Genomic DNA, 21,779 nt, shown 5'->3' on the forward strand with positions numbered 1-21,779 from the left:
AGAAGCAATAGACACTTAGTTTATCCTTGTTTCTTCAAGAAAAGCACTGCAGTAGTATTGTGTGTCAGTATTTTTGCAACCCTTCCATGTATTTGACGTCCGAAAGCTTCCAGTACCAAGAGAACATTTTTAGACATTATGAAGTTAATGTGTTTGACAGTGTCCACTTATTTCCAGTGCTCTCTCACTTCGATAACGCACTCCCCAAACTCTGCCAGACATCCAGTGTTTGTGGCTGAAAGGGCTGGTTGTGCAACTGGCCATGCTGAAATCATATCTTAATGTTTACCATTTCAGAGAATTGTCCATTTTGTTGGAGACAACTAAAATCTCCTTCCAGTCCCCTGAAAACTTAACATTGCCTTAATTAAATTCTTGTACTGGTCTTGTGTGTAAACAAGCATATGGTTCTAAGCGGATGCATAGTACATTTGCAGTAATTTCATCACAGTTCTTACTGTCATATGTACAAAAGACTTTGGATGCTGGCAGTAAAGTCAGACTGTTCGAAATGTTGATGGCTCGCATTATGGTAGAGATTTGGCCAACATTCTGCTGAGGACAGGTTTTAATAATTTATTGTTTTAATTCAGTTGTATCATCTCAAGGTCTGGTTGTGCGCTGAGTCCAAATCTGGTTTAGGAGGTGATTTCTTTCCATTTATCTGCCTGGTTTTTGAGTTAATTTACACGCCTGTATATCCATGGTTTTGAAGGGGTTAACCATTGATTATCATAAATTAACCTCTTTCGACCAAGCTGGACTTAGCATGTTGGTAGCGAAAGGTTTAAATATACGAGCAGATGAGCCCTGGATACGGATAATGAAATGTTTGGACAATTTATTGCATAATTACTGAGATGTATACCACTAAAACTCATCTGGACTAGTCTATAGTCTGTGAGGTTGAACAGCCAGGCAGCTAACTTCCTCAAGTATGCTGTAGAATGACCAAGGAGAAACACCAGAGCATGTGGTGGGACCTGAGCCGAGCATGGGTTGTAACAGATGACCAGAAAGATTGTAAAACGGTTAGAAGTAGAACTCCACTGGCTTGAATATTGGGAGTAATGTCACCTCTGTAACAAGCAGGCTCAATGCCTTGCCATCTTTCTGGGATACTGTGCCATATACATTCTCGACAATACCAATGCTCTTCTACCATACCCTTCTTCATATTCTTCGAAATGTTCACAATGATGACAGTGACAGAGGCTTGGTGTTGCCATTTGCACTACCCGCATACTGATAGGAGAAGACTTGGGATTCAGGTAATATAACACTGCTTTGTTTCTTGACTTACTCTGAGAAGGAGAGAAAGCCACGTGAGAAGCTGGTCCAACTCACAACAGACACTTTTGTGGAAGGGCCTCATTCCCAGTTCGATTAGTCTTCCTAGAAGATTTGGCACCAGAGGATTTAAAATCTGCTGATTAAATGATTGTGCCGGCAGGGGACACAATGTAGGTCTGTAAACCTGTTTCTTCGATAAAAGGAAGACAACCATGGATATGACATGTAACCTTATCAACAATGACATGTAGAACAGGTCACAGAATGAAACACGTTCGCTGGGTTTCACTTCCATTGCCTGTGACTGTGTGTAGCGGCCTTGTACTTACAAAAAAAAGTTACAATAACACTCAAACACAAAGTTATGGACTAGAAACAAGTCTTGTGAATTAGAAATGATTACCTCTTTTGGCTCCTGATAGACTTCGTCGAACTGCGACGTAAATGTTAGAGCAGAATGCAATGAAGGCTGGTGTAGAATGTGGAGTTCACAGTTACACACACAGACGAATAAAGACATGTAATACTAAGCTCTGTATTGGTGTAGTCATTGGCCGGTACCCAGGCTGGGGAGGAAGCTACATCTATTAGTCTGCAATGCAGATGTTCAGCCTTTCTGCAGGAGCTAATCAGTGAACGCAAAACTGTGCACAAGGGAAAGCAGCAAAAGGGGACCTGGAGAGATTCAAGTTTGCAACTTGAGGAAGTTTATAACCCCCGCTCTTGGGGCGAGTCGAACTCCTTTATTTTGAGATTTTGAGTCCCCTACATTTCCCCTGAATTGGAATGGCACAAGTTAATTTGCTGCAAATTATACATTATCTTAAAACTAAATGTTTTATCCCCATAATATACCGAATGGTAGTGTGGAAATTTGAAATCAATTAGTTGTGTCCAGAAATAAGGAATCCTTGCAGCAGATGGACCGGCCACGTATCTATGTGGTGACGATACTGATCCAGTTTTAGTGCTTGGTGTTGCTCTTTTACCCTGAGAGGGTTTCTGGCTGGCAAAGAAACAATGGTGTGGCATCGGGCTAACCCCAGAGATTGGAGGACTAAAAGCTACTGTGTTCTCAGTGCGGGGAGGGACCACCACTCAGATGAGCACTGTAAGAAGGATGGTGCCTGAAGCATCAGAGGTCCGGGTCCTACCTCTAACGGGGCCAGACTAGCTCTTCCTTTTTACAGAGCGCTTCACAGGTTAAGAATGGCTCAAGTGCATGCGCTGAGAACAGTGGACACATGCTATCTTGCCTTCCCTCTATTACTTGGCGAGGGTACAAGTGATGAGAGAAGCCAAATTCTATGTTTTTGTTTGGACTGACGAAGCACAACTATTTTTGGATGTTAAAACGCCCACCATTGTGGCACTTTCAGGATAAGAGCTTGGTGCTGATAGCAGATCATTGCGATTTGTAACACTGCTTGAACACTCCTCAAACGGTTCCTGCATGCTTCCTTTTCCCCTCTTTTCTTACCTTTTCTCTCCTCTGTGACTGCCGCGACTTTGTCCTACCCCCCTCTCCTCCCCCCACCCTCGCCGAACCCACCCCGAAATCTGCAAAATCCTGTCACATCTAGGTCTCTACCCTTAAATGCCATTCCACTTTCTGTTCTGGAGTATTTGCTTAGAGTACTTTCTGATGGTGGTTGGTTTTTGTTAGGCATATTAGACTGTCATCTTCCCAGGGTTGCTACTCCTGTTCAGCACTCTACTGTGCTCGAGCTAGGTTACCGGGTCAGTTGGGTGACACTTTGTTAGGGGTTTCTGGCATGCTTAACAGTGCAGTCAGCTAAATTTGATATATCCTGTAATAATTTCTAACCGGGATGCTTTAAAATGTAAAACTAGGCACGAATATATGGTCGGGCAAAATAAAGCTCTTAACGGGACGGGATGGGACAACACTCCGATAGGAATAACTAGAAATGTAATGATTTTGTGGACTCGGACCCAATGAGGACATCCCTCGTGCTTATTTTCTACAAGCTATCAAGATCAAAAATTACACCCTCAGCTTCTTGTCAGAAAAAAGCTTTGATATTTTGAAGGCTTTTTCTATATAAATTAATTAAACCCTATTGTCCAGTGACTGATAAAACGTCAGCTTCTATGATATGACCTTCCTGTCATTAGCATGTTTTCAGCAATGTGTTTTTGCTTTAGACTTTAATTCTAGGTAAGTTTGTAATCACATTTTATTCTTTTCTATTTTTGACTTTAATTTAAACAAAACTCTTTTAAATCTAAAACAATAACTTACCCACAATAACCTCAACAGCCACTGGGAAGTCATCGTCATAAGAGAGTTCCTCTTCCTTCTTGACTCCTTGTTTCTTTTTCAGCACGATGGGGTAGAAATACTGCCACTCTTCTATGAGTTTCCTGGTGGCCGGATCTGACATCTTGTAGGCGTGGCCTGTTAGGGTGCCATTCAAGCCATAAGGGCCGACGATCACTGGGGAGGAGAGGAGCAACGATGTCTCAGTGAAAAAAGGCAATCACAAGGAAACTGACAGCAAAAGAGCATCCGGGGCCACAATAAGAAAATTGTGTTAAATATGAATGACGTCGTCATATTCGTGAAGACCATTATACCAATACGCCGTTAAATGGCGAGTTTTCACCAGTCACTACATCTCAAGAAACAAGGGCCGTGCACAGATGATGGGACGGGGATGAAACTACTAATGTCAAATAAACACACAGAAAAGCACATGACCAGGGGTCCGAAAGGGAAAGGATAAAAACAAACACACTCGCGGTCTAACCTTTCACGGCCGGTGGGAGCCATGGGTCAAAACCAAATACAAACTCGCGCACCAGCCAGTTATAATGTTTTACTGCATTTGTACATATACAGTCCTGAGAGGAATCAGGAAACCTTTTGCATAACTTCAACACAGTGGGGGTGCCTGAAACACGCAGCTGTGCCATTATTATATTCGTTTAGGTCCAGACAAAATGTTTGCAAACAAGCTTTCTTGTTTTAAAAATACTTTAGCACACGGTTTATAAGTTAACATTTCTCAAATCGGCCAAATCCATGAAGCACGATTTCACTTCAAACGGAATATGACAAGAAGTTTCAGTGCACTCGCATCCTGTGCACTGGACCACTATAGAAGAGCCTTACGTGCCGGATTTGTATACAATAAAGAAGTACCTCACATTCTCCGTTCAACCTCCATAATTAACTCCCATCACGTCTAATACTAAAGCGAAACACTACACATTTTGCATGTGATGGCAGAATCTGGCAATTTTTGAAAAGCCGCTTTGCATTGTCATTCCGACAAAAACAAGTGTCATTCAGTCTACACGAAGGTGACCTGGCCAGGTAACGTCAACACCCCCCCCCCCCCCCCCCCCCCCCCGGAGCCAGGTTCTGACCGGGCCAGGCCTGCCTGCTGAGCTGAACCACTATCCCCGGTGGATGGACAATGACCTCATACCTCACCTGTCAACAATTCCGGTCAGTATTACCTAAATGAAAACGTAAAACCGAGAGCCCAATGAAGCAACTTAATACATGGGAACCCCGACGTGGGGTGAGGACATTTGGGGACATGCGTTTAAATCTAAACCTAAAGGACAGACCTTTCTAGAAACACCAATATATAAAAATAACAAGCATTTACAATGCAATGGTTTTGCCTTTGTTAAAGTTAGAGCTATTGGCATTGCTCTTGACATTATTATTTTTTTTTTTTTTTAAACATAAATAAATGGCATTGTCATTTACAATGCAACTAGCTTTATCTCTCGCAAATGACACCCACAAACACCCAGAGAGCCCCCCCACACACACAGAGAGCCCCCCCACACACACACAGAGAGCCCCCCCACACAGAGCCCCCCACACACACACCCACACAGAGCCCCCCACACACACAGCCACACAAAGCCACCCCACACACACCCACACAGAGCCGTGCACACACACCCACACAGAGCCCCCCACACACTGCGACCCCCCCCCCCACACACTGCAAGCCCTACACACTGCGAGCCCCCCCACACACTGCGACCCCCATTTCAATAGATGTGTGATGCTTACCTGGTACTAAATTGGTCCCTGCATGGCTGAAAGGTTGAAATGGTGTAGGAGGCAAGGGGACAAATGTGAGCATGGAGAGAAAGGAGTATAAGTTTGAGATTAGTGACTGGGTGAAAATAAAATCAGGAAGGACACAGGGTGGTCTTTCCCAATTAGATGGTCTATTTCAGGTAGAAAATGTCAGTAGGTTCTTTGTGTTCTTGAGGGGGGATAGGTCCAACCGGCACCATAATCGGACGTTTATTGTTTATACCCATTCACAACAGGCAACTAGGCAGGATGGTCGTCTCAGAGCCCAATCAGCAGTGAAGCAACAAGGTCCCTAAACCTTTGTAAAAGCATGTATAACACTGAGGGGGCCTCCTCACCACACACAGGGCTTGATAGAACTTAATTAGTTCCATACTGACAATTATTGCCAGACCAAAAATGTGTTTAAAACAGTAACATACACACTTGATATCTAGGAGAGCTCACCGTGTAGCACTGCAGACCCCAATTTTACCCCCATTTTTGCCTGCACACCCTAAAAACGACCACATACAACATGTATACACTTTACGCGTTTAATAGCAGTTGACTAGGAAGTTCAGAAAGCTTTTTACAAGCTAGTAGTCCGCCTGCTCACGTTTTTTCTGGGTTTTCCGCTGCTCGAGTTTGCATTTTTAACATGAAAAGCAAAAAGGAAAAACACAAACAGACTCGATGGGCTACTCAACATATCTAATAATATACAACCGGATATTTGCGTGTCTAAAGTTAAAAAATGGGTTATGGCAACTTCCAACTGAGCGTTGAAGGGACTGACTGAGAAATGTGTGTCTCCGAGGCAGGGTGACAGTGTAAACAAGCATTTACAATATAATGGTCTCGGCAATATTAAAGGTAGAGCTATTGGCATTGCTCATGACTTTTTTTGGGGTGTTTTTTTAAAAAAATCATAAATAAATGGACTTGTCATTTACAATGCCAATAGCTTAATCGCTCGCAAATGCATGACCTATTGCATTTTACACCCACACAGAGCCACACACGTAAAGCCACCCACACACACAGAGGCACTCTGCACTCTGCAAAATAGAGTACGTCTCATCAGAATTAAAGCCTTTAAACGCACAGTCATTTGTGAAAAAGACCTCTCGACTTTAATATCTATATCGTCAATTATGATAAAATCATCTTTCACAGTTGTTGTACGAAACAGTAAGAACCTCCATATTCTTCTCGGTAAAATCGAGTTTATAAATGGGTCTGTAAAAACATATTACAAGCAACTCGGCCTGCTGCCACGTTACTATCCTGACAGTCCGTTTCTTTTGATGACCTTCCGTGGAGCAAATCAGAGAGGCGATTCATGCCCATTATTCTGAGCAGGGGGGTCAACGGTCCAAATTGTTGTGAAAATGTAAAGCATGAAAATGCAAAAAAAATTCCTTTGAGCATTCATTGCAAACACTTATTTCATCTTTATTCATATTTATTTTATTTTCTTTGACTAGCCTTCAACAAAAATAAAATAGATTGTTTGGGCACAATACAGAATTACTTGACAGGGGCGATGTTTGCACACACAGTGTCAACATCGCTTTCCCGTTTCTCGGTGTTACTGCGCGTGCGCGAGAGACTAGAGACGTTCGCTATGCGCCTGCGCACGTCCAGGTCCGCATTTGGGCTTATGGACGCGGTCTACAGCTGCAGCTTTCAAACTTCCCCTTGGACTCGTGCGGTCCGTTTTCTAAGGGCGGGACCCTTATTCTCACAGCCGACTAAGGCGTGTTCTAAAGACCCAGGTGGTTGATTTACTACCTGCCGTCCGTTATAAAAAGAAGGAGGGCGGTATCCTCCACACCTCCACTTCCGCTTGGTCACGATGAGGGGTACCGACGGATAGGTAAGATGAGAGACAGCCTCTCTGCTTCTATTTTAGGTTTAAAGTATTTTATTAAGGTACAAAAAACATGGGGGAGGGAATAGGAGGTCAAGCGAACATACAATACAAGATGCGAAACGGTGCAGCGATTTAGAAGGAAAGTAGGGAGGCAGGAAGCCCCGGAGGGTAACAAGGCATAAGTCATAGGGCAATAAGGCAATGCAAATGACCCTCCAGAAGACCCCCATTCCCCGAGCAAGGCCGAGCTAGAGTAGCGTCCCGCAACACGAAGAAAAACACACCATCCCTCCAACCCCCCGTCCCCTGAGAAAAAGAAGAAAGAAAAGCAAAGGAGAAAAAGGAAGAACACAATACCCCAACCTCCCCGTCCGAAAGTCAGCATTAGAAGCATGTAACCCCGCCTCCCACCCCCAGCCCCAAACCCCGATCCCGCCACATTCACTCCGCTGGAGCCGCCGGCGGCGTCAGCCTAAGGAGTCGCAGGTACCGTGGACATGTGAGCTCGCGAAATTCCGTGGACAGCAGCGCTAAAAAGGGGTGCCAGAGCTCTTCAAACTGGTCTACATTCCCAGCCACTGTTAGCGACATCTTCTCCATACCCAGTACCTGCCAGAGCCTGTGTAGCCAGCCAGTGATAGAGGGGGCAGTGGGGGTACGCCAGAGTACAAGGATGTTTTGAACCGCCGAGCCTAGCGCAATCGCAATCTGTCTACCCCTGCGGGACTTCAGCGGGTACATCAGGTCATTGGGGAGGCCTAGCAGGACATACGCAGGGAAGCGCGGGAGTTCGATCTCAAAATGCCTGTCCACCTCATCCAAGACCTCCTTCCAATAGGCTGACAGCACCGGGCACTCCCAGAGAATGTGCGTGAGGGTACCTTCCTGTCCGCAGCCGCGCCAGCAACCTTTATCGCCGATTTTGTGCATCTCGTAGAGCCTCTCCGGGGTGTAGTACCAATAGGTGGACACCTTAGTAAAGGTCTCCGTCAGCCCAGTGTGGTACGCAGAGTGCCTCGCCCGATACGCGATCCTGTCCCACTCCTTGTGGCTCAAGGTCCTGCCCAATTCCCTGTGCCAGCGCTCTCTCCCTGGGTTATGGTAATGAAACGGCGGGGGTTGGAGAAACTTATACAAGTCGGTGATGAGCTTGGCATCCGAGGTCCGGGTTACCAGCCACCGCTCATAGGGCGACGTCGCGCACTGGGGGTTGAAGAGCCCAGTGGCGGACTTGCATATAACGCAGTCTGTCCCCTTCCGTCAGACCAAATTCCTGTCGGAGCTGCTGGAAGGGGAGCACACCCTCCGGCCCGTAGATCTGGAAAAGCGCCCTGCAACCCGCGCTCACCCAGTGGGAAAAGGCTCCCGGTTCCAGACCCGGAGTGAAGTCTGGATTGCCAGCAATGGGAGTGAACGGTGATGGAAAAGTGGTGAGCTCACGAAGCTCGCACACCGCGTCCCACACTCGCAGCGGAACTCGGGTGATAAAGGAGGCGTAGAGATTAGGCGGGCGGTGAGTGCGCCGCAGGAACGGGACTTCCTGGAGAGTGCGGCCCGCAACTGCCTGGTCCTGAAAGAGCCAGTGCTTGTCCGATTCCCACCGGCTCCACTCCACCAAATATCGGAGTTGCGCCGCCTGAAAGTACTTCCGGAGGTCCGGGACACCGAGACCCCCCGCCTCCGGGGCAAGCATGGAGAGGACCCGTTTCATTCGAGGCTTACGGCCCTGCCACACAAAGCGGGAGATGTCAGCCTGCGCCTGCCGTATCCAACCTACAGGGGGCTGGAGAGGTAGAGCGCGAAAAAGATACAAGATCTGAGGCAGTATCGTCATCTTCACCGCTGCGATACGGCCCAGCCACAAGAGCAGGCCTTTGTTCCATCGGCCAAGTTCCTCCTTAATCTTCTTGCCCAGGGAGGAGTAGTTAGCTGCGACCATTGCAGGTAGGGAGGGTGCAAGCAAAATCCCCAGGTAAGGCACCGTGGAGGAGGACCATTGCAGAGGAAAAAGACGCTGGAGGTCCCGCCTGGTGTCGACAGAGAGTGACACATCCAGGGAAGCCGATTTAGACATATTCATTTTGAAGCCCGCCACGCGGGCAAAGGAGTTCAGCTCCTGGACGCAGGCAGGGAGCGACCGCTTGGGGTCATCCAGGGTCAGCAAGACATCGTCCGCATATAAGCTGACAGTATGTGTGTATTGCCCCATCTTCACCCCAATAGCGTCCGGGTTATCGCGAATCCTCTGGACAAACGGGTCCATATAGAGGGCAAACAGGAGCGGCGAGAGGGGGCAGCCCTGTCTCGTGCCGCGCTCAATGGCAAAGCTGCTGGAGCTGTGTCCATTGACACGCACCGATGCGGACGGCCTCCTATAACAATTAAAAACCATAGTGCGGAACTTCTCGCCGATCCCCAGTTTCCCGAGAACCAGTTCGAGGTACGGCCAATGGACCCTATCAAAGGCCTTCTCCGCGTCGACCGACAGCAGCATCCGCTCACCCGGGACGCGTGAGGCCTTTTCTAGCACGTGCGTCACCCTCTTGGTGTTGTCGACCGTCTGCCTACCGGGTACAAAACCGGCCTGGTCCGCCTCCACCAGACCTGGTAGGTGCAGACCCAGTCTGGCCGCCAAGATCCCCGTGTAAAGCTTGAGATCCACATTTAGAAGCGAGATGGGCCGATACGAGCCGCACAGAGTCCGGTCCTTCCCCGGTTTCGGAATAACCGACAGTCGCCGAGAGAAGGTCCGGTGGGATGGCTCCCGGTTCAGAGAAGGAATTGAATAAGCGAGCCAGGAGAGGCGCGACAGTGGGACAGAAGGTCTTGTAAAACAAGGCCGTGTAGCCATCTGGGCCCGGGGCCTTGCCGTGCTTTAACCGTGCAATAGCGGAGATGACTTCCTCCACATGAATGTCCCTCTCCAGGTGGTCCGCCTGGGTGGGATCCAGGGCAGGGAGGGTTACTGATTCCAGGTAGGCCTCAGCCTCTCCCGGTGGGGAGGGCTCTGCAGCGTACAGCGCCTCGTAGAAGGCACGGAAGGAATCCGCCACCTCCGAGTCACCGGAAACCGGGACCCCATCCGCTCCCACTAGCTCCTTTACCACGTTGCGTTGCTGCGCAGCCCTGAGCCGATGGGCCAGGAGCTTACCGCATCTGTCTCCGCCGGTGTAAAAGGCATGCTTCAAGCGCAACGCCGCATACTCCGCCCGGTCCAGGTCCAACGCAGAGAGGAGTTTCCGCGCCGCCTTCAGCTGCCTCCAGACTCGAGGAGCTCCCGTCCGGCGGTGAACCTGTTCAAGTTCCCTGACCTGCGCCGTTAGTTCCTCCCTCTTGCGTTGCCGCTCCCTGTTCTCCGCCGAGGAAATGGAGACAAACTCCCCTCTGACAACCGCCTTCAAAGCCGCCCACTGCGTGGCTAGGGACGTGTCGGAGTTGTTATTGTGGGTCAGGTACTCATGAATGACCTCCTCCACTCGCTTCACCACCGATTTCTTATGGAGAAGCGTGTCCCGAAGCCGCCACATCCCTCTGGAGGGGGGGGGCCGCCGGCCAAGCAAAAACTCCGGAAACCGGCGCATGGTCGGACAGGGACAAAACCCCGATGTCTGCTGCCGTGGCGGCCGAGCGAAGCGGTCCGCTCACCAAGAGGTAGTCCAACCGCGAATAAGTGCGGTGTGCGTGGGAGAAATATGAGTAGTCCCTATCGGCGGGGTGCATGGTGCGCCAGAGGTCATGCAGATCCATCTCTGCAATCTGGTCCTGTACCGCTCTGGAGAGCTCCCCCGCCTGCGGGAAGCGCTGGGCAGACCTATCCAAGGTGGAGTCGAAGACCATGTTCAGGTCTCCCCCCAAAATGACGTGGCGATCGGGCGAGGTAGTAACGTCTACCAACACAGATTCCAGGAAGCGATCCTGGTGGTCGTTTGGGCTGTACACGGAGCCAACCGTGAAGGCAACACCCCCCAGACGCATGCGATACGCTAGAAGCCTCCCCTTCTGCTCGGCATGTTTATACAACACCTCACCCCTGAAGGAGCTGGCTAGAAGAATGGCTACCCCCGCAGTCTTAGTCGCAGCCGAGGAAAAAGGTTGTGTGGGGAACTTGGCAGAGCGCAACCTATGGCAATCTTTAGAGAGTTAATGGGTTTCCTGCAGGAGGCAGATATCCGCCTGCGACCCTTCTAGCAGGGAAAGGATCGCCCTACGCTTCACAGGATTATTCAGACCCTTAACGTTAAGGGTCACTACTTTCAGGGACGGCATCGCTCCCAGGGACGCAAAGTGCTATGCAGCAAGCGAGGGATCAGTGGAAGGGGCGCGCGGGGCAAGGGTGCAGGGAAGGCCAGAGTCGGCTTCGCATGTGGTCGGACAGTATCGGACGGGGCCCCCCCAACACCAAACCAGCTCTTGAACCCCCCCAAAACCAACCCATGGCAACCAGCCAAAACCAAAAACAAGAAAAAACACCCCATTGTCTCAGTCTAGCCCTAGTGGGCGAGTCTGTAGAAACCAGTCAGGTGGACGTCCAGCCACACACCTCCAACCTCTCCCCCCCAACCCCCAGCCCCAGCTCAGCATCGCAGAAGCTAAGAGTCTCTCCCCCCGGAGAAAAGTTAGGCCGTCTGGGCCACGCCATTAGATTCAGGCAAGTTCCTGGCCGCAGTCCTCAGGGCCTCCGCCATATCCGCCCTGATGGTAGGGGAGTCAGGGCGACTCGCCGTCGCCGGCGATTGGCGCCTTCTCGACCTCCGTCGGCCCCGCCGCTCGGGGCGCCTCCATGCGGGTGTCGCCCCTTCTTCCTCCGTAGCTGTGAGTCCCAGCACCCCACAGACATCTTGTAAGGAGCGCAGCTGATGTAGCACCCCATTCCATCGGAAGATAAGACGGAAGGGGTGACCCCAGGAGTAGGCCATCTCATGCTCCCGCAGAAAGTCCGTAGCGATGCGGAAAGACCTGCGCTTCTGCAGTGTGATGGCGGACAGGTCTTGATAGAACGCCACGGGTCGTTCTCGGAAGGACAGCGGCTGCTTCCTGCGGGCCTCTGTCATAATGCGCTCCTTTAGGGGGAAATCCGGCAGGAATGCTAGGATATCAGGTGGGGGTGCCGATGACTGGCGCTGGCGGCCCACCCTGTGTGCTCTGTCGATACGGATCGGGAAGTCCGCTCCTTCTCCCAAGATGTCGCGAAACAGGTCCTGCAGGTAGGCCACTAGGTCCGCACCCTCATCCGCGGACGGAACGCCTCGCACCCGGATGTTATTCCGCCTGGACCTGTTCTCGAGGTCCTCAGAGTGGGCCTGGAGCTCGACACATTGCTCCCGTAGGCGGAGAACGTCCTGCTGGAGATGAACTATCTCTTCATCACGACGCTGGGCCGCCGTTTCCACAGTGTCGACCCGCTCGCCCAGGCCCTCGATTTCTCTGCGCACTTCACGGACCTCTCCGGCCACCTCGGTCTTGAGAGTCTGGAATTCCTCCTTGAGGGAGCTGAATAAGTCCTCCATGAAGGACCTCGTGACTGGTGGTTCGCCTCCGGTGGCGTCCGTTGAGGCCCGGGAGGACCCCGGGGACGGCTGCGTCCTGTCTCGCAGTTGCTGGGCCCTGCCGAGCATGTCCGGCAGTGTGCGGTCTCCCCGTGCCGCGCCTCGTCTCCCAGCCATCTTGACCTCCGCGGTGGGTGAAGCCTAGAGCTGGCCGCTGTAGATGCGCCCAGCCGCTCGTGGGCACCAGATGTGAAGACCACACCGAGGACAAGGGTAGTGCGTCACAGGCGACAAAATGGCGGCACGGGCCAGGGCGATACGGCCATCGAGCCAGTCAGGGCGATAATCAAGGTTCAGGTCGGAGGCTTCCAGCCGCGTGCTTCCAGGGAGGACGGCAGATGCGTAGGCACCAGGATGAGCCGAGGCGCCCGTAGGACAAGGGCGCGGGCGAGGGTCACCAATACCAGCTCCTCAACGGCAAGATGGCGGGAGGGCGGAACCTAGGAGGGCAGCCCAGGCCAGCAAGTCTATGGGCGACCCTCAAACATCAACGGGCCTGGAAAGTGCGATGCCAGTGTCCCCCAGTTTCACCAACTAGTACGCCCAGTTCGGTCACCGCTCAAACTCCACCGTCCCTCTCTTCCAGGCTCGGGGTCCGCCAGGCGTCACACCCCGACACCCATGGCAGGGGGATAGATCGCCGGCGCAAGTCCGGGGTCTGACGTCCAGCGAGGACTCTGGTCACAAGGGCGCCGTCCAGGAATTTATTTATTTATTTATTTATTTATTTATTTATTTATTTATTGTCATTTGTAAAGCGCAACATATACCCTGGGGTGTCTTGGCGCTGAATAATTTGCCGGCTGGTTGAAACTGCCTTGCTCTGATGATTATTCTATACCTGGAGTCATTTAGTAGTTTATTTATTAAACAACCAAGTTTTTAATTTCTTGCGAAATTGGAGTAGCGTGGGGCATGCCCTGATGTCCTGGGGTAGGGTATTCCAAAGTTTGGAAGCTGCCACTACAAACCTCCGCACTCCGCGGAGTCCGTCGAGTACGCTCCCTCGGGATCCCTTGCTTTCAGCACTCGGCCCAGCCGAGGCGCGCGGACAGCGCCGCGATACGCTCCGCCTCCAGGCCCTTCTCCTCGGGGCGATCCAGGCTCCACTCCTCGAATCGATCGTTGATCAAACTTTTCGGGGACTTCCCCCGGGGCACCAGAGGTCAAAGTGGCATCAAAATGTGCCCCAAGAACTCCGGCACAGTTCTCTCGCCCGCAGTGCAGCCGCGGGGGGAGAGAAGCGCAGGAATCGGGGCTTGAGCTGAGCCGGGCCGGAGGAGCTACGGGAGGAAGCGTCCGCTCACCCCGCCATCTTGGCCACGCCCCCTTATTTCATCTTTAATGAATTTCTAATCTGCCTCCCGTCACTCCTCTGCATATCTTTGCCGATCAAGTTCAAACCGCAAATTAAAGTTTAGAGTTATGACAGTCACATTTTAAAAGTCCACCCAAATGCACTTCATGACAGAATTAAACTTTTAACAGAACGTGAAATAATTTATGTAAGCTCACAAAGCTTTCCAGCGAGTGTTTTATGGAGCAGGGTTCACTCTATTTAGAAGCAGGCGGCATTTTGGTAGGAAGGGAATTGGGAGAAAGACAAAGGATCACACGCTTTCGGTAAAGTGAGGGAGCAGGGGTTAGCGCCGAAGTCTCCTTGTTTTACAGTTAAGTAGCTACGAGCGCCTCTTCGCTTCATTGGGGAGAGGAAGGTATAGTGCTGTAATGTGAACTGGGTGTTCTCTAGGCGCTGTTTTTAAGCAGCACCCTTTCTCCAGCGGACCACAAAAGGGTGCGTCTGAGTTCCCATCGAGTTACCCTCCGATGCTTTCCCCGTCCGCCCCCCTAGTGCCAAGTGACCTTTGCCCTGGAGATGATGTGCTTTAAGGTAGCGCTTACAACACATTTCGGCGCTGCCATCACTGGACTTAGACACTACACCCCAAACCAGTGTTCAGCTGAAGCGTCAAGAGCTCACACCTTCAATTCTTCAAACACTTTAACAACACACACACACAGCTGCGCCACCTCCTGCTTTGAGGTGGGGTGGGTGGGCGGGGGGGGGGGGTCTTTCCGGCACACACACAGACAGACGGACATTGCAATCAGACAGATGGACACTGCAGGCGCACAGACAGCGGGACACTACAGGCACACAGACAGACGGACACTACAGGCACACAGACAGATGGACACTACAGGCACACAGACAGATGGACACTACAGGCACCGTATCCTGGCCGGTTGACATTGTAAACCTAGACACAAGGGTTGTTTCTTATTCCTGCTGGCACGGAGTGGCGCATCTTCGGCGTTTCACCCTGTGCGACATTTGTTGAAGGAACAGAGTCATTGTGCCTGCTTCGGACGGCGCCAGGGACAGGCCAGCGCAGGAAAAGTGTCGCCAGGCCCCTCTACCCCCCCATCTTTATGAGAAGTGAATGATGATAGCAGCCAATATCAAGGCAGGCCTCGCCCGAAGACTCCTGCACAGTAACCAGCAGAGAGGGTCTGCTCAGTGTCCGGCACCCCTTTAAAGTCAGCCCTCCTTGATTACTCCCCATGCAGGGCTCCGAGCAGCTTGTAAATGTTTTACCACTGCTTTTCAGAGCGTGGGGGGCCTAGTGTCAGCCTTGTGCTTGCTTTGCGCACATCTGTTTTCCAACCTCATTACTCCTCTGTTATGATGATCATAAAAAGCAGAAAAGAAAAACGTGTTTATTTCCATTCCGCGACTTTTCTTTTGTTCGCTCCGAAAAAAGAAATAAATTACTGAATCAAATAGTTTTTTAACTTGGACGTGAGATGCCTTTGATTGCCGGGCAGTTTTCGCACGTTGCTGCTGGTGGCTGGCGCTGGCGTTCCTCCTGGCCGGGGGCGCTGCCAGGGAGGAGGGAGGGGGGGGGGGGGGGCGTGTCTTTCCGAACTCGTGCTTTTAATCTGTAACTTTTAAGGCTGAATGCGGGCATAATATTGAAACGTAAAGGACGCTTCGTGGTCTTTATGCTCCTTCGCCTACCTGGATTCGTTGCTGCAAGTCGTAGCAATCCAGTAATGTCACTCAAAAACGTCTTTACCCTCCATTCTGCCTGTAAAATGTTGGCATAGCTTTACTAACGCAAATCTCAACAGCACCAACATTATTTAAACGCTAATTCCACCAGCGGTCGTTTAGGAAGTGGGATCTGTGTTTCGATGGCAAACATAGCATCTTTTCAAATCCTTGTTTTTTTTGCGGGGGATGCAGTCAGGGCTCAAGTTCTAACCCAAAGGCAATCAGGAAGGGGCACAGTGGAAGGCGGGTGCCCTCAATCCCGGACCAGATTCGGGGGCGTTCCCGAGAAGAGGCTTTCGGCTGACGTAGCCAAAAGCCAAAAATTCTCGGGAACACCCCCGAATCTGGTCAGAGATTGACGGACGGAGCCCTCTCCCAATGGCTAGCCTCCATTTATGGAGGTAGCCAATGAGAGGAGGGGGCGTATTCCCGACCCCACACACACACATCAAAAGGTTTTTTGGCGCATGCGTACTGAAGTACGCATCGCCAGTCAAAACCTAAAAAAGGGTAATATTTGAGGGTTAGGATTCTTCGGTTTAGATAAGTGGATTCGCGTCGGGAGTAGTGGTAGGTTAAAAAACAGGGCCCTGAAAGAATTCCCCACAAAAACATTTTTTAAGGGAAATCCAAGTGAAACATTTTATATGCAAATGGTGGCACCGGAGAGCATGTTCCTTTATTCTCTGAAAACAACTAAAAGGTTAGAGATATTTATTGTTAGCTTTAGGTATACCTTAAGGTATGGTTTGAAAAAAAAAACTTTAAACATACTACTGACAAGACTATTAATGTAGTATATGTTGGCGTTAAGTATGTCTAATTTAATTACATTAGGTGAGGTTACTTATTGGTATAAATGCTGCGAGTCCATAAGCATTGCATTTGGAGTACATATTATGGTTTGCATGTCTGTTGTATGTGTTATGGATTGGAAAGCTATCCATAACTTTTTTTGTATTCGTAACCAAAACTGGGTTTTTAAGGCATGATAACCAAAGCTAACAATAATATCTTTAAACTTGATTTTTCGGAGACTTTGTTTTGGTTATATACTAAATTCCACTTCAGCGAAAGTATACTTACCACACTGTGAACAGCCTTCAGCCGTGTACAGTGGAGGTTGGCTACAGGCCCTGGATTTTTGGGCAGACCCTGCAGCGCATGGCCCACAGGTCCTGGCTGCTCGCCAGCACCTGTGCCAAGCTCCAGGTGTCCATCCACCACTGTGCCTTCATTAAGGTATTATAACTAAAGAAAACTAACTTCAATTGAATTTTTTTTTGTAATTTTTTTTTCTTATATCGCATACAACTTATATGAAGGGATACAGGGGTGGCTCCTGTATAAGGGCGAAGGGGCTGCGCCCCCTTTCCTTTCATAACTCCTTGTAAACCAGGTTAAGTAAATAAATACAATAAAAATTCAAAGTAGCTAATGTCATATTGATAGGTAGTTTTGCGAAATTGAGTGAGAATGTGCACGATTCAGCACTAGGAGGGCTTACCCACGCACAGCCCGCATACTTCCTCAAAGCGCCGTGACGTCACCGTAGTTTCTCCACCTTCTTCTGGACAATCTGGAGCGTCCTTTTAAAACAGCCAGGAGCGTTTAGCTTTCAAGCCCGGGCTGTACCAGTTTGAATGCCACTCAATACCGCTACCCCACTCTTCAGTATCTCGCCACTGGGTGAGGGGGGAGCCAGCAAGGTTCACAGACCACCCCTCACACCGTGACGAGATGTGAAAGGGTGGGTTTAGGAAGCATGTGAAAGGCGCCACAGACAAAGCTATTTGGTCAGTCTGTGGCGTCAATTTAGGCTTGAGTTATTGTGTTTGCGGCCATCCCAGGACGTGCTCTTTCATATTTAGCGGCAGCGCCGCATATTTGAGAATTCATCTGATACTGCACTGCGAGCCGCCTGAACACTATAAATAACGGAGGCAAATAAATGTGGGAGCTGCATCACATAAGAAAACGAACGTACAGCCAGACAGACAGTGCAAAAATCACAGCACGTTGAGGAGATTCAGTTTTACTTCTGAAGCAGGAAAGGCCCTGGAAACATTATCATACAGGTAGGAATGCGCCTCACTAAGTAGAACAGGTTTGTCTGAGGTGAGAAATGTCCAAACCTGCATTCTGGACGTCTTGCTTTAGTGAAGTTTATCAGGCTTGAAACAGTTTTTCATCTTTATACTGCGCCACACAAAAAGCTGTACATTTTGGAATTATTAATGAAGATGTGATATAAAGACTGTGGAACTGGCGAGCCTAGTTAGGGTCTTGGGGTCAGCTTAATTAACATTCTGTGATTCTGGACTAATCACTTAGTCAACCCTGCCTAAAAGAAACAACACAAATGTGCTCGTGTAACATAACTGGCGCTCATGGAAAGGGCCATAAAACCCCTTTGGGTCAAGCTGCTACTAAATAAAAGTTAAACACTGTAAAAAAGAAATCCTGATGAGTGTGAGGTAACATTAAGTTTTCAGGTAAAATGACCGGATCAGCAGCTCCTTAAAAAAAAAAACTGCACAAATAAGCTGTAGAAAAAAGTCAAAATCTATTCCTGTGCTGTCTTCTCTGCAACACAAATGGGGTCAGTACAACGCTACCTACTGTTACAACTACAGATGGTTCTTTTATCTCGTTTGCAGATCAAATGTGCTTAATGTTGTGGCAGTAGACATTACTAGATGTAATCTGCAGGAAGAATAAAACATGCATTAACAACGCCACTTAGTGTAGCTTTTACTAATGAAATTGCTGGTTACTCAATGAATGATGTTTGGTGTATGAGAGTGTGAATGGTGAGTAATTCAACCTGCTTACAAAAAGAGGGAGGTCTCCTGGAGTATCCAATTTGGGACGAGGAGAAGGGGAAGAACTACTAACAAAAGTCCCAGAAATCAGTATTTGTAAGAGCCTCCTGTGTGAACCCCTCGTTACTCAAGCAACTGACCACATTGTAGAACAATATACAATTTGAGTACAATCAAAAATACAATTCAAAATTCAAACGACAGTGTTTTTGTTAAAAAATGTACAGTTTATTACAAATCATCATGTCAAATATTTGATAATATAGGATCATACATTAAAACCGTATAAAAATGTGCCAAAACACAAAGAGCATATTAAAATTACAGAAAGCAAAATTGTCTCAGTCTCAAATGTGCAAAGTTGTCAAAATTACAAAAGTGCAAAATTATCTCAAAAGTGCAAAGTTGTCGACGCAGCGTTTCGGTTTTTTATAATTTCACCTTCATCAGGACAAGACTCTATTCAGAAAAAACACAATTAGAAACAAGTATTTGATCTAGAAAAGCATATTCTCTCATTCTCAGGCACACATTTATTATTTAAATTATAAAGTTTTTTCAACACTGTTTTCTACACATATTATATAGTATTGTACTTATTGTGGTTGAGTTCTGTGGGGCTTATGGAGAAAAGAGAGTGACCTTTGTCACTCCATGGTATTGTTTAAAGATAAATCATAAATACCTATATTCAATCGTTTTGCCTCTTGTATAAATTGGAGGTATTTCTTTCAAAGTTCCTCATAGGATTAAGGCTTCTGTAGTCAAACTTATATCACAGATTCCTTGCTGGAAAGGAAAAAAAGCACACCATGTAGTTCGAATAACTGTTTTTTTTCTTAAAGTTACCCGTTTTGTGGTTTACTCGGGCACCCAGAACTATCATAATTTTCTTCTGGTTTAGAATTACCTTTAAATTTCAGGTACTCTGTGTTGAGGGTTAAGACCGGAGGGGGCCACCGTTTTGATATTGGGCCTGTGGCTATAAGATAATGTATATACACATATTAGGATCTTACAGGTATATCAATGTTCAATTTCTTTTTATGTAATCATAGGTTAAGGAATAAGTTTGACTACAGAAGCCTTAATCCTATGAGGAACTTTGAAAGAAATACCTCCAATTTATACAAGAGGCAAAACGATTGAATATAGGTATTAATAAGGATTTATCTTTTAACAATACCATGGAGTGACAAAGGTCACTCTCTTTTCTCAATAAGCCCAACAGTAGAACCCCACGGAACTCAACCACAATAAGTACAATACTATATAATATGTGTAGAAAACACAGTGTTGGAAAAACGTTATAATTTAAATAATTGTGTGCCTGAGAATAAGAGAATATGCTTTTCTAGATCAAATACTTGTTTCTAATTGTGTGTTTTTTCTGAATAGAGTCTTGTCCGGATGAAGGTGACATTATACCAAATCGAAACGCTGCGTCGACAACTTTGCACTTTTGAGATCATTTTGCACTTTTTTAATTTTGACAACTTTGCACATTTGAGACTGAGACAATTTTGCTTTCTGTAATTTTAATATGCTCTTTATGTGTTTTGGCACATTTTTATACTGTTTTAATGTATGATCCTATATTATTATTGTCAAATATTTGACATGATGATTTGTAATAAACTGTGTAAATTTTTTAACAAAAACCCTGTCGTTTGAATTTTGAATTGTATGTTTGATTGTACTCAAATTGTATATTGTTCTACAATGTGGTCAGTTGCTTGAGTAACGAGGGGTTCACACAGGAGGCTCTTACAAATACTGATTTCTGGGACTTTTGTTAGTTCTAATTCAACATGTCTTCAATAACCTATTTAAATAACTGAAAATAGAACAGTGAGTGGGAATGGCAATGTGAATTAGGTGAATGAGTGGAAGGGTAGTTAGATGAGAATGTATGATTGAGTGAGTGAACGATTGTGAGTGGGTGAACAGCAGAATGGGTGTGTGTAGTATACGACTCAGAGGGGGAATGAAAGTGTATGGGTAGATGGATGAATGAGAGTTGATGAGAAATTGTGATGAACATACGTTGGTAAAACTGGTGAAGGTTTGAATAAAATCTGGTCAGTCTGGCCTCTAGACTCTTAGCTGGGTCTGAAGGCTCATTGGACTAATGCATCCACTAAGCCTTCTGACATGGCTGATGAATTCCACACAACTTTTCACCCCTCTAGGTCGATAAAAGAAAACTATTGAGTTGTGTAAAAGTGTGTTCACTCTCTCTTCCCGAACACAGTTTCCCTGAGAAAATCAGGCATCAGGTTGCTCACTATGCTAAATTGAGTAGTGCAATCCTGTCTATGGACTTCCGCACCACCACTTTTTGCAGCCGCCACTGCAGGGATATTAGAAAGAAAGTGCGCACATTCTTTCGATTCTATGATAGATATATATATATATATATATATATGCAATTCACAGTCCTGTTCCGCTGCCTCAAATCAGGACCAAGATCCAATCTGCCACACCGGATACCACAGGTACAAACCACTCCACAGCGCAAGGATGAAATATTCTTAGAGTTTATTCACACGATTTCGCCAGCATGACGCGTTTCGGTCACTCCACGGTGACCTTGATCACATGACGAACAAAACCAATGAAAATATATATATAGGGTTACCAATCAACAAAAGGGGCGGGAGAAATAATGGAAACTGAAAAAATCACTTCATGCACATCATCCTGTCATGGAAAACAGACAAAGAATTGGATATAAATATAACTGACTATTTACAATCCATAAACTACTCACATTATACAAATGCATAAACTATGTATAATTTTTCAAATCAAAATATCATTATATCATCATAGCTGTACATTATGTACACGTGAATCCATCGAAATTGCTGTTTTCATATATTTACAAACCCAATGCCGTGTTGCATTGCATAAATTTGCAAAAATCAAAAGATGGTGCGCAAATGTATTTCATATGTAATATCTAAATTTCCCCGCTCACACATCTGAGTTGATTGGTATTAGAACCCCTAACGTGACCACCTAGTGTGCAAAAAAAAAATAGGGGGGGAAAGGGCAAACCCATAACCTGAAATTCAAAAAAAGGGATCAAAATAAGTGATAT

At 47.6% G+C, this 21,779-nt stretch overlaps 1 protein-coding gene across 1 annotated transcript in view; it reads right to left on the reverse strand.

The window, feature by feature from the left end:
* Positions 1-21,779, reverse strand: part of MED13L (mediator complex subunit 13L) — a 1,083,173-nt gene that overhangs the window by 321,266 nt on the left and 740,128 nt on the right. The window contains exon 6 of the mRNA XM_086943260.1: positions 3,560-3,754. Within this exon, the coding sequence (XP_086799386.1) occupies positions 3,560-3,754 (195 nt within the window). The remainder of the gene's footprint in view (positions 1-3,559; positions 3,755-21,779) is intronic.

Source organism: Lissotriton vulgaris, chromosome 11, assembly GCF_964263255.1.
Source record: "Lissotriton vulgaris chromosome 11, aLisVul1.2, whole genome shotgun sequence".
Classification (NCBI taxonomy): Eukaryota; Metazoa; Chordata; class Amphibia; order Caudata; family Salamandridae; genus Lissotriton; species Lissotriton vulgaris.